The sequence below is a fragment of the Heptranchias perlo genome, chromosome 15 (assembly GCF_035084215.1).
Source record: "Heptranchias perlo isolate sHepPer1 chromosome 15, sHepPer1.hap1, whole genome shotgun sequence".
Classification (NCBI taxonomy): domain Eukaryota; kingdom Metazoa; phylum Chordata; class Chondrichthyes; order Hexanchiformes; family Hexanchidae; genus Heptranchias; species Heptranchias perlo.
In genome coordinates this window covers 15,844,772-15,861,606 of record NC_090339.1, presented here as the reverse complement: position 1 = coordinate 15,861,606, position 16,835 = coordinate 15,844,772, and the positions used below count along the sequence as shown (strand labels likewise).

General features: G+C 44.2%; 1 protein-coding gene across 1 annotated transcript in view; it reads left to right on the top strand.

Annotated features, from left to right (window-relative positions):
• The window catches only part of tnmd (tenomodulin), a 118,305-nt gene extending 101,894 nt beyond the window's left edge, over positions 1 to 16,411 (top strand). Inside the window, exons 7-9 of the mRNA XM_067997380.1 lie at positions 564 to 676; positions 10,961 to 10,983; positions 15,537 to 16,411. Of these exons, the coding sequence (XP_067853481.1) occupies positions 564 to 676; positions 10,961 to 10,983; positions 15,537 to 15,744 (344 nt within the window). The 3' untranslated portion in view covers positions 15,745 to 16,411. The remainder of the gene's footprint in view (positions 1 to 563; positions 677 to 10,960; positions 10,984 to 15,536) is intronic.
• The last annotated feature ends 424 nt before the right edge of the window (positions 16,412 to 16,835 follow it).

The window sequence follows — 16,835 nt, the reverse complement described above, 5'->3', positions numbered from 1 at the left end:
AGTCACTTCTGGTGTTTCCTTAGGAGAGTTTGTTTTTTGGAATAAAAAGAGTCGTCATTTCAATCTTCTGTTCCCTTGCTCCCTTATCAAGCTCAATTCCTTACACTCACATGAGATGAAATGACTGGAATGTCAACAATTCAGATAACAAAATCCATTTTTGTTTTCCCTGCAAGCAAGCGATACAAAAAAAAAGTTAGAAACATCTTTTAAAATGAAAACATGTTAGATTCTTGTTTGGAGAAGGTGATAATCTTTGAATACAACAAAGATATTTGCAAACAAAAACCAATGAAATCTTATCCAGAGAAAGGTAATGACGCTGAACAAAGTACAAATCAATATTTTCTCATTTCTAATGCCCAGACTTATATGGGCCCAGTGCACCAGTGGAGTCAGCTTCCCTTCGCTTGTTTATATTGTCTGCTTAGTGCCCTGAGGGCACTGGAATATGTATAGCAGAAATTAAAAGATAGTATTGGGCAACCATATCACTATTGTACATCGAGTCCAGTGGATGTATGGAATCCCCAGTGTTCTAATTGAGCCTTGTATCTTTTCAGGTACAGAATTTTACGATTTTGGAGATCCAGAGGATGCTGAAGAGGACGCACTTGCTGCTGAGTTGAAAACCAAACCCAATGGAAAGCGCCCATTACGCTCCGTAAATGACTATGTGAGTATCTTCGACCATCTTAAATCAAAATGGTGTCAATTTTCAAATGTTCAGTTGTGCTAAATCACGGGCGTGTAAGTAAAAATAAATTCTCCGTGCTGTGGTTCAAATGGTGCCTGAATTTTAAAATGAAGGGGTCCATAAGTAATGCATTTCTATCCGTCCCATCATCGCCAATAAAAATCTGCAATTATATTTTTTCTAAAAAAAAAATTGACTTTTCCATCTTCATTGGTTGCAACTGGCTCCTGGACTACTAGGGAGGACAAGGTAAATATCTCTAATTAAAGCTTGGGGGTTAAAACCGCTTTGAAAGTAATTGCTATCCAGTATGCCCTTGCTATACTTAAAGGGCGATTGCTCCACTTTCCACAAACTCATAGCACTACTATATATATATATATATATATATATATATATGTGTGGTTTCACCTGGATCTGCTCATGTTCAATCTATTTAGTGACACAAGTCCAGCGGCCTTGGGTCATAAGGATATGTGTTATGCCAGGAACTAGATACAGTGGTTTCAGTATGTATTGTGATGTTGTATATGTGAGCTGAACTCTGCTGCAATGTATAAACTTGCTTTTGTTTCCATATCTGTTTGTCCCTTGAAAAGTACGCTGGAGAGTAGGTGGTTAATTAACTCGTTATTGTCACCACACCTGTTACTGAATTAGCTGCTAAACATGAAGCAGTAGCTATAAATTCTCGGAGAAAAAAAAGTTGCAGAGTTTTGAGACTGCTTTTGTTAGAGATCATCGTCCATTTACAAGAGAAGCAACCACAACCCAATTTTGTAACTTAGAAAATAAATTTGAAATCATTTTAAATGAAGCATCTATTGTGCATCCTCAAGTTACATAATGGCCAACATGGAATCATGGGGCCCGATGTTAGCAGGGCTGCGGGTTCTCGGCGGGGGGGGCTATCGGGCGCGTGGGTAACGCGCCCGGTGAAATTAGTCAGTTTCCCGCGCGATTGTAGGATCCAATCCACTAATTGGAGCCACTTACCTTGTCCTCCGGGTTCCCCACTGCTGATCTGCGCGTCGGGCGGGCTGCACATGCGCAGTAAGATCTGTCAGCTGGAGGCGCTCTATTTAAAGGGGCAGTCCTCCACTGACAGATGCTGCAACAAATAGCAAAAATGACAGCATGGAGCAGCCCAGGGGGAAGGCTGCTCCCAGTTCAATAATGCCTCACTCCAGGTATCAATACATGGGGTGAGGAGGAGGGGGAGGACAGAGATCTTCCTCCCGGCGGGTGGGAGGAAGCGGCCCGCCTCTGCCACCAGAAAGGCCTGGCTCGAGGTGGCAGAGGAGGTCACCAGCGCCACCAACATATCGCCCACCTGCATACAGTGCAGGAGGCGCTCCAATGACCGCAGTCGGTCAGCCAAAGTGAGTACACGTAGTCTTTCCCCTACACCCCGTCTGCCACATCACTGCCCCCACCCCACATCTCCTTCGGCACTGCCAACACTACTCTGTCACATCACCCCTCATACCCACTCAAACCTCATCCTCATCTTACCTGCACCTACTAACCTCGCCAGTACTCATCCCGCCACTACCACTCAACCCAATCCTCATACAATCTCATGGCTCCATCTCATACTCACCCTCTTGTGCATCTCTTTCACGGCCAGCCTCACTCAACCTGCCACCACCTGTGCTGCAGCCACAGGGCATGCATCATATATGTGCAGTAGGCAGCGTAAGGCAAACGTGTCGTGAGCATGAAGGGGATGCACAAGGGTGTTTGAGGGTTTGTCATGGTTGTTACTTATATTGAATATCTGAACAACGCACATTACATATTATATTGGCACCACTACTGCCATGTCTTCGCGAATCCTGTCTGGTTTGTGCAATAATGCCCGCTCCTGAGGATCACTCTGAAGACCCACAACTGATGCCACCCATTGTGTCACTGCAGAGTGGGTGTAAGTGTATTTGCAGGGCTCTTCTGCGCAGACGACTGGGAGACATCGGCGATGTCCCCGGTTGCACCCTGGAAGGATGCGGAGGAGAAGTTGTTGAGGGCAGTGGTGACTTTGATAGCGACAGGTAAGAAGATGGTGCTCGGGCCAGCCAGGAGCAGCTCGGCATGAAAGAGGTTGCAGATGTCCATGACTACATGTCGAGTGACTCTGAGCCTCCGTGTGCACTGCTGCTCAGAGAGGTCCAGGAGGCTGAGCCTCGGTCTGTGGACCCTGTGGCAAGGGTACTGCCCTCTGCAACGCATCTCTCTCTGCGATAGCCCTCCCTCCTGCTGTGCAGGTGGATGTGTCACAGCACTCTGTTGTGGAGCTCCACGTGTCAGAGGTGGACGGCGTGGATGGCGAGGCTGGCGATGCTGTTCGTCCTCCGAGGAGGTCATGACTGCAGCTACATCTGTGGGGGTCCGCAAGGTAGGTACATGTCTCCGGACCCCGGGGTAAGTGTGCAGGTTGGTGACTTTGACTGTCAGGAGGAGGGTGGTGGAGGCCAAACTTTGTCCCAAGTGACAGAGTGGCCTCCTGCAATGGGTGAGGGTCTCTCCCCCCCCGCTACCCCCTCCACCTGTCAAATGGACCTTTGCAGCTGCCACAGGCTGACAGCTGCAACACGTCCATTTGACCTGGGAGTGTTTCCCCCCAGTGTGGGAAACAGTCCCATTCTGGTCTAAAATCCCACATAATCCCTTAATCAGGTCAGTTAATGACCTGAAATACCTGGATAAATACTGTCAAGTGGCATCCCGCTGGCTTTAATTGCCTGCGGGATTCCCACCAGCGGGGGCTGCGCGCGCACGCCGGCGCGTCAGCGGGGAACCCGGAAGTGCGCGGGTTCTGGTACCGCGGCGGGATTCTCCGATTTTCAGAGGCCTCCCCCCGCGGGGAACACACCGATAGCGGGTGCTAAAATAGAGCCCATGGAATCTTACAGCACAGAAGGAGGCCATTCAACCCATTGTGCCTGTACTGGCTCTTTAGAAGAGTTATCCAATTAGTTCCACTTCTCCACTCTTTCCCCATAGCCCTGCAAATTTTTTCTCTTCAAGTATATATCCAATTCCCTTTTGAAAGTTGCTATTAAATCTGCTTCCACCACCCATTCAGGCAGTGCATTCCAGATCATAACTTCTTGTTAATTTTCCAAATGAGAAAGACCTCATAACCAAAGCCTGTCGAAAATATAGGCTCATACCTTCTATAAGGTACGGATGACATTTTTTTCCACCTGATTCCAAACCTTAAAATAAATCAGACTATTTGCAGGTAGCACTTTTAAAATAACCATGACTGAAACTTGTCAGAAGTCACGCTGCATTAATAAGCTGAAAGAGATATCCCCCATATCACTCAGAGTGACCATCTGGCCTGTCTATACAAATCAAAACTTGAAGTAAAATTAGATATCTCTCAATCATCCCTACCGTTATAGTTGGTAATTAGAGCTCTCTGCTTGAACCTGTCAGCCTGGTGTATAACAATGAAAATATGACCCATCATCCAGCTGAGAGATAGAAATCACCAATGTAATATCAAAGTCCCAGTGTCTGCATTCTTGCTTTTTTTAAATAAAGAATTATAGATAGGATACCAGTGTGAAAAATTATTTTGTCCATTTTTTTCCTTTTAATGTGTCTTAGTTTAAAAACGTACATATAAAAAAAACATTGAAAATGGAGCTGCACTTTCATTAAAAACACAACATATTAACCCCAGAATCAAACTAACTACAGAAACTCTGATAAAACGCAGGGGGTGACATTTGTCCTAATTTACATTATCCCGTTTTACACTCCACCTGGAAAAGAAAATTGGGAGGCATATAAAACGGGCGGCCAATGTGTTATCGGCCGTATTGCACTGCTGCCCAAGTCAAATTTCACCCCAACCTGTCTTTCATATGCTGACAGGCCGATTGGAAAGATGTTAGTATTGCATGGGTGGGAGGCAGGGGAGAGGTGGTGGGAGGGGAGATAGATTTTTTAGTTCCTGTGCCTGAAAGGCATTGGATCGCTTGGGCCCAGTGAATAGAGGAAAATCAGGTAGGCAGAAACCCACTTTCCGAAAACAGCTCACCCAATTTGCCATCCGTTAAGTTGACAGGAAATCAGACGGGCTCCATGCCGAATGTTTCTATATTCACTGTCTCAAGCAGTCCAATACGCCCAGGCACGGACCGGAAAATCTACCTGAATGTCTCACCAGAACACTTCCTGCTTTCTGTTCATATATTGAATCTGGCAAACTATTAGCTTGTCACCTAGTTTGATTGGTTTGCAATAAGTGCATTGATCGTATAATCTCATAGCTCTGACCATCTGTAAATCAAACTGCATTTCGGACAGGTTTGCTTCAGCACAGCCCCAATTTGGGCTACTTCAGTTTAGCTTGGCCATCGACACAACTACAGAAATCCTGCAGATTTAACCCACTGATTCACTAAGAAATCAAAACTACTAACTCTATCTGAAAAGTATTCGTTTTTAACCCAAATTCTGCAAGGAAGCTTCCAAAAAGATCACAGATGGCGACTTTGTCTGTCATGAATGCGTTGCAGACTTGTTCATTTCTGCACTTATATTAGTACAATCTTTTTATTGCTTCCTGCCACAAATAAGAACCCATAAATAAACCTATTTAATATTTCAGCTTAGCACGGAAGTGTGTGCCGTGGCTGATAGGAAGCATCTTCTGAAGTGAGGCAAGACAAAGTGGACCTTCTATCCGATTATAATAAAAGGGCTCATTGTTTGCACAGGCCTTATTTCATGGGTTAATAGAGAGGGTGTGGCTCATCTAGGGAGCACACTTTTTGCACAGGTCACAAAATAAGCACCTGGAGTGAATTTGAATCGTAAAAGGAGCTAAATTTCATAAAACATCTGTCAATTTTGCCAAGAGTTTCTACAAATTATTGCTCTGGCTCATAACCTCTGTAAAAGGTCACAGTCACAAGTTCACATCTCAATTTTTTTTTTAAATTGACTTTTCTTGGGAGGATTTAGTCTTCATTTTATAAATTTTAGCTGACTTTCAGGAAGAAAATATTTAATTTAACTGTAAATCTCATGTTTCCCCAGCGGCTCATTGGGTAAATGCAGAGTGATGTGGCACTAAATTATGCAGGTGAGGAAGGTTCCAGTTCTACCTATAGTAATAGGAGTCGGCCATTCAGCCCCTCGAGCCTGTTCCACCATTCAGTTAGAATCATCGAAAGGTTACAGCACGGAAGGATGCCATTCGGCCCATCGAGTCCACACCGGCTCTATGCAAGAGCAATCCAGCTAGTCCCACTCCCCTGCCTTATCCCCGTAGCCTGCCAATTTTTTTCCTTTCAAGTACTTATCCAGTTCCCTTTTGAAAGCCATGATTGAATCTGCCTCCACCATCTCCTCTGGCAGTGCACTCCAGATCCTAACCACTCGCTGTGTGAAAAGGTTTTTCCTCGTGTCACATTTGGTTCTTTTGCCAATCACCTTAAATCTATGTCTTCTGGTTCTTGACCCTTCCACTAATGGGAACAGTTTCTCTCTATCTACTCTGTCTAGACCCTTCATGATTTTAAATATCCTCTCAGCCTACTCTGTTCCAAGGAGAACAACCCCAGCTTCTCCACATAACTAAAGTCCCTCATCCCTGGAATCATTCTAGTAAATCTCTTTTGCACCCTCTCGAAGGCCTTCACATCCTTCCTAAAGTGCGGTGCCCACAACTGGACACAATATTCCAGTTGTGACCGAACCAGTGTTTTATAAAGGTTCATCCTTGCTTTTATACTCTATGCCTCTATTTATAAAGCCCAGGATCCCTTATGCTTTTTTAACCGCTTTCTCAACCCGCCCTACCACCTTCAACGATTTGTGTACATATACCCCTGATTTCACTCCTGAATGACCTGACTCTAATTTGAAGATTATGACCCCTTGTTCTGGATTCCCCCACCGGAGGAAATAGCTTCTCTATCTATTGTATTGAATCCTTTTATCATTTTTAGATTAGATCACCCTTCAATCTTCTATACTCAAGAAAATACAATACAAGCCAAGCCAACCTGTCCTCATAAGAGGATGTCAACCACGGTAGTAATAGAGGCAGCACAACTTACCCGAACATTCCTTCTTACAGTTTAGTAATGAGAGTTGTGCTGACCGGAGTATAGTTGGGACCTCCCCTCTCCAGTGGACAGGCCTAGCAAGCACGGAGGTGGGTCCTTGCTTGCTCTTGCTCACAATCTCTATGCAGTGACTCCTGCTGGAAATGAAGACCGGATCAGATTTGGCCTTAAAGGTTTTACCCCTCCCCCAGTTAAATATTACTACCTAGACCCATACATGGTGAATGGCCACCACTTGAACACAAAGTACAATGGAAGAATGCTAGTGCCCATGGAACTGTACCCCAGAATAAATGACTATCTTCAGGGGAAGATGAGAAATTGTAAATGATTTTCTTGAATTTATCTATTGATAATCCATTTAAATTGAGTTAAATACTCAACATGTGTAAGCTTCCATCTAGAATCTATATTATAGGTCCATCATACTTTGTTATAAATGTAAAAAAAATCTTTAAAAAGAAAAGAGAGAGAAATACAGTTATTTCCTATTGCTGAGCTGACGAAAGACATGAGATTTACTTTACAACCAGCTGCCAATCTATAGAGAAAAAAAAATACACAAGTTGACCTCAAGATGTACCTAAAAGGAATTAGCCTTTAATTGACTTCAGGATATGCTTATTTACAGCAATTAGATCTTATAACCTTAAAGGGACACAGCTCCATCTTAACAGCTAAATAATGCATTATGTGTTACATGGCATAAAAAAGTATATCCTCTGACTTACTGTGAACATTGCCATGGGAGATTCACTGGTAATTCATAAAATGACATTCATTGGTTTTTATTCTACTGATACTTGCAACAAATATGTATCTGAGGTGACAAACCACTGGGCAGATGTGAACTTCCTCCATTTTGAAAATGTCCCTTTGGCAATATCTCTATAACCCTGCAATATTTAGCAGACTTTAGCATGAGCCAACCTGCTTAGAATCCTTCCTCCACTCCCCACAGCCTCCTGTGAGGGCATCGTGCTCACCTCCATGACCAAGGATGGGACAGAAAGTCAGAGGGAGCCTGGGAAATAAGATCTAGGGCATCTGTTAAGGGAAGAGGGGTGTCCAATGGTATGGATACAGGCTTTGAACACTACCATCTGCAGCAAAATACACAAAGGTCAACTCAACGTCATACATCACATATACCACACCTCACACAAATTCCACACATTTCAGCCCTCCATACCATATGACAAGTGACTGCCAGAGGGGCTTGGCCAGAAGGGCATCCTCCTATATATAATGTTTTAGTCATGCCCCCACATCAAGCCATTCTGTACAGCAGTTTTGGAGAGCATTGGGAACATGACCAGTCTTGTAATCCAAGAGGACCCACCTCAGTGCTTGCTAGGCCTGTCCACTGGAGAGGGGAGGTCCCAATTATACTCAGGTCAGCACAACTCTCATTACTAAACTGTAAGAAGGTGCATCCCACTTTATGGTGAAGTGCAGCCCTCCCCACAACAAATATGTGACTGAAACACATGTGGAACAAGCCAATCAGAAAAGTAATGTTTAGCCTCGGCCTGGAACAGGAGAAATACCAAGAAGTCCGGGCCCGTTCATGCAGACTCGCTCAACACAAGCTGCACCCATTAGCCAGGAAGGGCAACGTCTCCAACCGATATGTGTGCAGTACCATGCCTCCCTCCGAACCCCAAGTCTAACTAATGCCTAGAAACTAAGACCAAAGAAACTGCCTCGATCTCTGACCCTATTGCTCCCAGTGCAAGCACAGTCATTCAAGATGGCCTGGTTGTATCAATGCACTCTTTCCACAAACACCATGTAATCAAAATGTATAATGGCTTCATGGAAATATGTACATGATGGACACAACGGTTTTCAGGTGGGCAACAGTGTTCCGATACTGCTCATTATTGGATAGCCAAGTAATGGACTTCCCCTTCCATCAGTTCACCCTCCTCCCATATGTCAGGCCTTACCTTGTATTCAGGCTAAAGATTAAAGGGGCACTGTCTTCATGAGGAAGTGCTTGACATGTTATTTATCATTTATTTGCACACTCAATACAATAATTTCATTATCTTCCAAATATTAATATTATAATAAAAACAATGAATCTCCCTCAATGCAAAATAATGTTTGTCTAGTATTTTTTTATGAAAGTAGTGTCTCTTCAATTAAATGGAACCAATCTAAGTTGAATCAAATCCTTCTACGCTCCTGTAATAGTTATTTGGAGGCTTTATTGGTTATCATTTTGTGTGAAATGAATTTCTAGTCACTTTTTAATTCCTTCCATTCCTCATTCCTGGCCAGTTAATCCCTTTTAATCACATGAGCCTTTGAGTTACCCATAGGCTCAACTGTTGGTGCAGTGAGTTTCTAGATTTAGGTGCTTTGATTTAACTTAAGATGTCAGATTTGTTTTAAGGGCAACTTTCCCTGGTGTTCCATTTTTCTGAAATGCTACGTTTTATCTAAAATGGAACCTTCTGGCTTTACAAGTGCTGAGGCTCATTTATGACAATTAGCTTTTCCTATATAACTTTCCTTGTGGAGTGTTAAAGTATATAGACTACTCTTGAGTGCTTCTAGTGATCTCATTTTCATTCCATCACTGTAAGAATCTATTCTAGACCAAAGACCCTTACACCTCAAATCAAACATTATTTTGAATAAGCCTTGGTTTTAGCATTAGAATGAGGTTTACTTGCATTCTCGATCAATAAACTCAGTTGAGAACCAAGAACACTAGCTGTTGAATGTTGCTAAAACCTTCTGCTAAGGAACTAATTCTTATTGAATGTTTTTTGTTCTTTTTCTGAACAACTATCTTTTAAAATTACCTTAGAGAGAATCTTATTTCCTTTTTGCAATAGCAGCTAAAAGTAAGACTCACAAGCACTTCAGTAAAAATTATTTCCCTGCCACAAAAATAGCACCTTGTTTTATTACCAAACTTTAGGGGCTCGAATTTAGCAGGCCTGCGGGTTCCCAGCGGGTGGTCCTCCAGAAGCGTCGAAAACGCGGACGGCGAAATTAGTGAGTTGCCCACGCGATCGTAGCAGGCAACCCACTAATAGGAATCAATTACCTGCTCCTCCGGGGTCCACGGCGCTGGCCTGCGCGTTGGTCGGGCTGCGCATGCGCAGTACGATCTGTCAGCTGGAGGCTCTCTAGTTAAAGGGGCAGTCCTCCACTGACAGATGCTGCAACCAATGGAACAAATTGCAGCATGGAACAGCCCAGGGGGAAGGCTGCTCCCAGTTTAATGATGCCTCACCCCAAGAATCTTCAGATGGGGTGAGGAGGAGGGGGAGGACACAGATCTTCCCCCCGGCGGGCGGGAGGAAGCGGCCTGCCTCTGCCACCAAGAAGGCCTGGCTCGAGGTGGCAGAGGGGGTCACCTGCGCCACCAACATATGGCCCACCTGCATACAGTGCAGGAGGCGCTGCAATGACCGCAGTAGGTCAGCCGCAGTGAGAACATGAAGTCTTTCCCCTACACTCCGTCTGCCACAACACTGCCCCCACCCCACATCTGCTTCGGCACCGCCAGCACTATTCTGTCACATCACCCTTCATACCCACTCAAACCCCATCCTCATCTTACCTCCACCTACTCACCTCGCCAGTACTCATCCTGCCACTAACACGCAACCCAATCCTCATACAATCTCATTGCTCCATCCCATACTCACCCTCCCGTGCATCTCCCTCACGGCCAGCCTCACTCAACCTGCCACCACCTGTGCTGCAGCCACAGGGCATGCATCACATATGTGCAGTAGGCAGCGTAAGGCAAAGGTGTCGTCAGCATGAAGGGGGTGCACAAGGGTGTCTGAGGGTTTGTCATGGGTGTTACCTATATTGAATTTCAGAGCAACAAACAGCACACATTATATTGACACCACCACTGCCATGTCTCCGCGAATCCTGTCCGTTGTGTCCAATAATGGCCGCTCCTGGGTATCACTATGAGGACCCACCACTGATGCCACCCATCGTGTTACTGCAGAGTAGGTGCAGGTGTATTTGCAGGGCTCGTCCGCGCAGACGACTGAGAGACATCGGCGGTGTAGCCGGCTGCACCCTGGAAGGATGCGGAGGAGAAGGTGTGGAGGGCAGTAGTGACTTTGACAGCGACAGGTAAGCAGTTGGTGCTGGGGCCAGCCAGGAGCAGCTCGGCATGAAAGAGGCTGCAGATCTCCACGACTACATGTCGAGCGAATCTGCGCCTCCCTGTGCACTGCTGCTCGGAGAGGTCCGGGGAGCTGCGCCTCGGTCTGTGGACCCTGTGGCGAGGGTAGTGCCCTCTGCGATGCGTCTCTCTCTGCGGTAGCCCTCCCTCCTGCTGTGCAGGTGGGCGTGCAACAACACCGTGTTGGGGGGATCCACGTCTCTGCGGCGGACGGCGTGGACTGCGAGGCTGCTGGTGCTGGTCATGCTCTTCGTCCTCCGAGGGTGTCCACACACCACCCATCTGGCAGGTGTTGGTCTGAGGGGTTGTGCAGGGTAGGTGGGTGGTTCCTCGGACTGGGGCTGCGGTTTCGTGTCGGTCTGTCCTCTGGCTTGGCGGGGGGTGGTGGAGGGCAGGGGTTGCCCTATGTGACGCGGTGGCCTCCTGCGTGGGTGAGGGCTCTCCCCCGTGGAGCGCACCTTGGCACCTGCCACAGGCTGCTGGCTGCAACACGCCTGGTTGAGGAGGGACTGTTTCCCCCAGTGTGGGTAACTCACTGCCTTGAACCGAAAATCCCACACTTCCTCTTTTGACAGCTGCTTCAGCTCATTAACTGACCACAACGAGCAAGGTAAGTACTCTCAAGTGGAACCCCGCTGGCTTTAATTGCCTGCGGGATTCCCACCAGCGGGGCTTGCGCGCGCAGCCCCGCACGTCAGCGCGGTACACGGAAGTGGCCGGGATTTTGTCGCGATCCGGTCACATGACCAGATATCGGGATTTTCGGGGCCACCCCGCTGGGAACCCGCCGGAAACACGATCCCAAAATCGAGCCCTAGGAGTGCCACTCCAACATATTGCTCTCCAACATTGGAGGCAGGGAGGAGAAGAATGCTCTAATTATGCATTATATAATGTGGCATCTTTTGCCTCAGCAATTCCGTTGAAAAGTCAGACTTGCGGGGTTTTAGACTAATGAGCCCTGAAATTCCATGGGGGTTGTCTGGCAGGAGACCAGCGGAACTCTACCCTAGGGGTCTATAGATGCTGAATCATTAAATATTTTCAAGGCTGAGATGGATAGATTTTTGGACTTTAGGGGAATCAAGGGATATGGGAATCAGGCAGGAAAGTGGAGTTGAGGTCGAAGATCAGCCATGATCGTATTGAATGGCGGAGCAGGGTCAAGGGTCCTGATGGCCTACTCCTGCTCCTATTTCTTATGTTCTTATCCCCAGAGACATGGCATAAACAATAACAACAACAATTTGCATTTATGTAGTGCCTTTAATGTGGTAAAACGTCCCACGGCGCATCACAGGAGCGTTATCAAACAAAATCTGACACCGAGCCACGTAAGGAGATATTAGGACTGGTGACCAAAAGCTTGGTCAAAGTGGTAGTTATTGCGGGAGGCCAGGAGGCGCCCCCATAGAATTTCCATGCCGTGGGAATTATTGGCAATATTTTCAAAATTAATTCTTGGGATATGGGCGTCGCTGGCAAGGCCAGCAATTATAACCCATCCCTAGTTGCCCTCAGATAGTGGTGGTGGGCCTTCACCTGAACTGCTGAGGGGTTTGGTGCAACTGAGAGGCCACTTCAGAGGGCAGTTAGGAGTCAACCACGTTGGTGTGGTACTGGAGTCACATATAGGCCAGACCGAGTAAGGATGGCAGGTTTCCTTCCCTAACGGACATTAATGAACCAGTTGGGTTTTTATGATAATCCAACAGCTTTATGGTCACTTTTACTGATACTAGCTTTTTATTTCTAGATTTCTTAAACCAAATTCAAAATCTCAAACTGCCATGTTGGGATTTGAATTTGCATCAAAAATCATGCAATGTCAGAGTATGCTCATGCAGTGTGTGGAAATACATTAAACTTTTGTAACCTGCTTCCCTTGGTGGATCTGGGTCCCACATTGGCAAAGGATGACCATAAATCGGAGACTTTGTCCTGCATTATAGTAACGTCACAGTCTCCATTCGACATTAGCTATCCATGTGACATTCCTTGAGGTTCCCTTAAACTAGTGGTTACAGAGCTTAACAATCTCTCAACTGGCAGGGCATATTACAAGAATTTATAATTTAACAAAATAGTATCACGGTCACAATTATTCATTACTTTCTTTAGCTGTGGTGAAGCTTTTACACCGCGCAACAATATCTCAAACACACAGCAACATGTTGGTAAACATCAGGAGCCAGGCACACTGCTTAGTAGCTTGCGTTAATAATGATGTCAGTTAATGTTAATTCAGCTCCCTCATTCTTTCAGAATCAGCAAATCCTCCCGTCAGTACACCCAATGATGGCATCAAGACTCATTATTGAAACAACGGTACCCAAAAAAATTCAACAAAGACAAAAACAAACGTGCATTCACGTGAATCTGAATTCTTTATGATGGTTTGATTTTTTAGAAAGACACTTTTTTTGTTGAGAAACCGAAGATAAAGGGCTAAAGCCTATACTGCAAGGCTTGAAAACAGTAAGGGAGAAGATGGGATAAATGAAGAAGTCGTAACTAGGTGACATCAAGCTTGAGGTTTTAAGAGCCTGTAGGAAGAGGGGTAGCCCAAGGGAGGTAAGGATCTCCACATTTAGGGTTATGGGAAAGACCGGGTTAGAGCACAACGCAGTTTCACCAGAATGATACCGGAGCTAAAAGGGTTAAATTATGTTAATTGTATGATTTAAATCAATGAGTGTTAATTGTATTCAGGTGGTGGTTATCAATTGGGGACTTTCTTGTTACCTTTTTAATAGGAGAGCTTATCTAGAGTGTGAGGTGTGTGTAAGGGGAATCTCTATGCATAAAGGCTTAGAAGTAGCTAAAGACCAGGCTCTAATAGTCTATCCTTCACCACATGGCTATCCAATTTTAACAATTATACAGCCAGGCTTGTATTCTCTCGGGTATAGAAGATTGTGGGGTGATTTAATTGAAGCGTTTAAGATGATTAAAGGATTTGATGGGGTAGATAGTGATAAACTATTTTCTCTGGTGGAAGAATCCAGAACAAGGGGACATAACCTTAAAATAAGAGCTAGGTCATTCAGGGGTGATGTCAGGAAGGACTTCACACAAAAGGTAATGGAATCCTGGAACTCTTCCTCCCCCCCCCCCCCCAAAAAAAAATGTAGAGGCTGAGGGTCAATTGAAAATTTCAAAACTGAGACCGATAGATTCTTGTTGGGTAAGGGTGTTAAGGGTTACAGAACCAAGGTGGGTAAATGGAGTTAAGATACAGATCAGCCATGATCTAATCGAATGATGGAACAGGCTTGAGGGGCTGAATGGCTCCTGCTCCTATGTTCCTAGAGTGGAAGCTTGATTTTGACAGTGATGGTGTAGGGAGGAGGAAGATGCTGAAATGGTGCATTTGGAGGACTAAGCGAGGACAATTCAGGAGACCACTGACCACTGTAATATTGATGAAATAAAAGCAAGATTACTTACAGCAGATCGGAGTCTAGGTACAAAACTCTCTTAAAAGAAAACCTCTCTTTCACAAATGCTGTGCACTAAATAAATCCATTATTTACAGCTATTTTGATGTAAACTAGGAAAGATGAGCGCTGTGGTTTGACAGATATATTTCACTGGTGTCAGAGCAAAACCTGACTCAATCATATTTGTTTCTTTTCAACAAAGGTTTTATTTTTTATTTTCAGGTCAAAAGCAAATCTAACTAATCAGCAACCTTGGCTTTTTTCAGTAATGCATCAGTCACAAGATCATCAAAACAAAATTTAAGATCATTTTTAAAAAGAAAAATCACCAATAGGAAGTAACGGATGAATTCTTGCAGAACATAATGCTATTTTCTATCATTTTCAAAATAGATAAATGGACACTGGACTGTCTCATTAGGTACAAATTAGATTGGCTTGTGCTATGTTATTATTTGTGCAGACAAGAGAAATTGAAGGAAAAATGAGGATGATTAGATAAGCTTTACCCCCTTGAGATGGTTTTGCTCTAGCCTCTTGCTACATTGCCCAGTTTCACTATGACCAATACCTTACACAGGGAAACCTAAATACAGTCATACATCAACTAAGGCTAGGAATTACTGTTGATGATATTAACGTATTTGTACTTAATCCAAAGGGTTAACACCTCCATTAAAATAACATGATGTGGAGATGCCGGTGATGGACTGGGATTGACCGAGAAGGGTCAAACAAGCCGATTAAGTATTCATATGCTGATATAACAATAATTTCTAGGCTGTCGGTGCTACCCAATAATGTGTATTTCCCATGACATTGTACATGGGGAGTGAAGATAAAGTGTAGTCTTCAGCAGGATTAGAGGGCAGGGTCTAATGGGACCAGGGCATACAGATGTAATGCAATCCCCAATTTAAAGTCATGCTTCATTCTGGTCCAGAATTTCCTCTGATATGTTCCCACTCTGCCAGAACTTGCTCCTTGATTTCGCCACTAACAATGGTGAGCTCTTGTTGATGTTCATATGTTGATGTTTCCTTTCTCTATACACTGAATGTCTTAAACCAAAAAAGGCTTTAATTCACCCAAAGGCTGAGAGGATTTAATATGTTTATATTTTTACAGAGGGAGAACGGGGCCTCCTTTGATCCTTTGCTTGACCACCATGGATTCTGTTGTGCCGATTGTCGGCGTGGACACCAGCACTGCCAGCGAGTCTGTGAACCTCTTGGTGGCTACATGCCATATCCTTACTACTACCGAGGGTGTCGCGTCATCTGTCGGGTTATCATGCCATGCAATTGGTGGGTTGCACGCATGCTCGGGAGGGTATAATAAGAGCTTTCGGCAATAAATGAAGCATCTATTCCAGCCTCTTTCCTTCTCCCTCCTCCAAAATGCCCAGGCCTTTGCATCCATTCATCAACAATTTAAAAATTGTCAGTTCTGATTCCATTAATACAAGTTCAAATGTTCCACTTTCCTCTAAGTGCATTGTAAGTAAGATCACATACCACATCTTTGGAACTTCATTCTAGTCATGTTCTGTAACACTTAACATATCATTCATTGTATGAGGGTAGTTTTGTTTATGGTTGATAACCATTGTTCCTCAGTGAACCCCAAACTTGTGGCTCTGATGTCAATGCAAAGACACCAGATCCATAAGGATGACAGTTCTTTATTTTAGAATTTCACTTTTTATGAAAACTTTCTGATCAGTTGCCAAATATTCAAATAAGGGAACACATTAAACAACATGACATAAAAAGCTTATTTCTCAAATACAGAAAGTCATGTAGTCCTGTGGAGAATCATGAGCTCCACATAAGGCATTATAAACAACTACACCCACACAACAAGTATATTTTCTTTTAAATATTAAACTTTGTAAGCGTTAATCATAGAATTGTTTTCATGATGACTGCATAAAGGTCCTGTTTACTCAGCAGGGCACAAGTTATAATAAATATATGTACTTAATCATAATTTGCAAATGTAAAATGATCTCCACTATAACTAGTGGTATTGTTTTTTGTATCTCACTGTCCTGGTTAAGAAAACAGCATCATCTTCATTGTAAATGTGTTGTATGCCTAATCTAGAATTTCATACTGCAAACATTTGAAATCATTATTATACTCCATACACATTATACATATATGCATTATTGTAGGAATATATTGTATTTAGAATGGGGTCTTTTTATTTCCACAAAATTAATAAGTATGTCGTATCATAAGAAACAAGACGGAATTTAATTTCTCTCACCCTCTCGTGTGTTTCAAGACCTGTATGTCACACTTAAGATGTCAAACACACAAATTTCTGATCTTTAAAGAGAGAGAAGGAAAGTCATTCATTTCCAATGTACAGAGAAACATCCGACCTCTGACCTCTAATTGACCTGATGATCCACTAAAAGC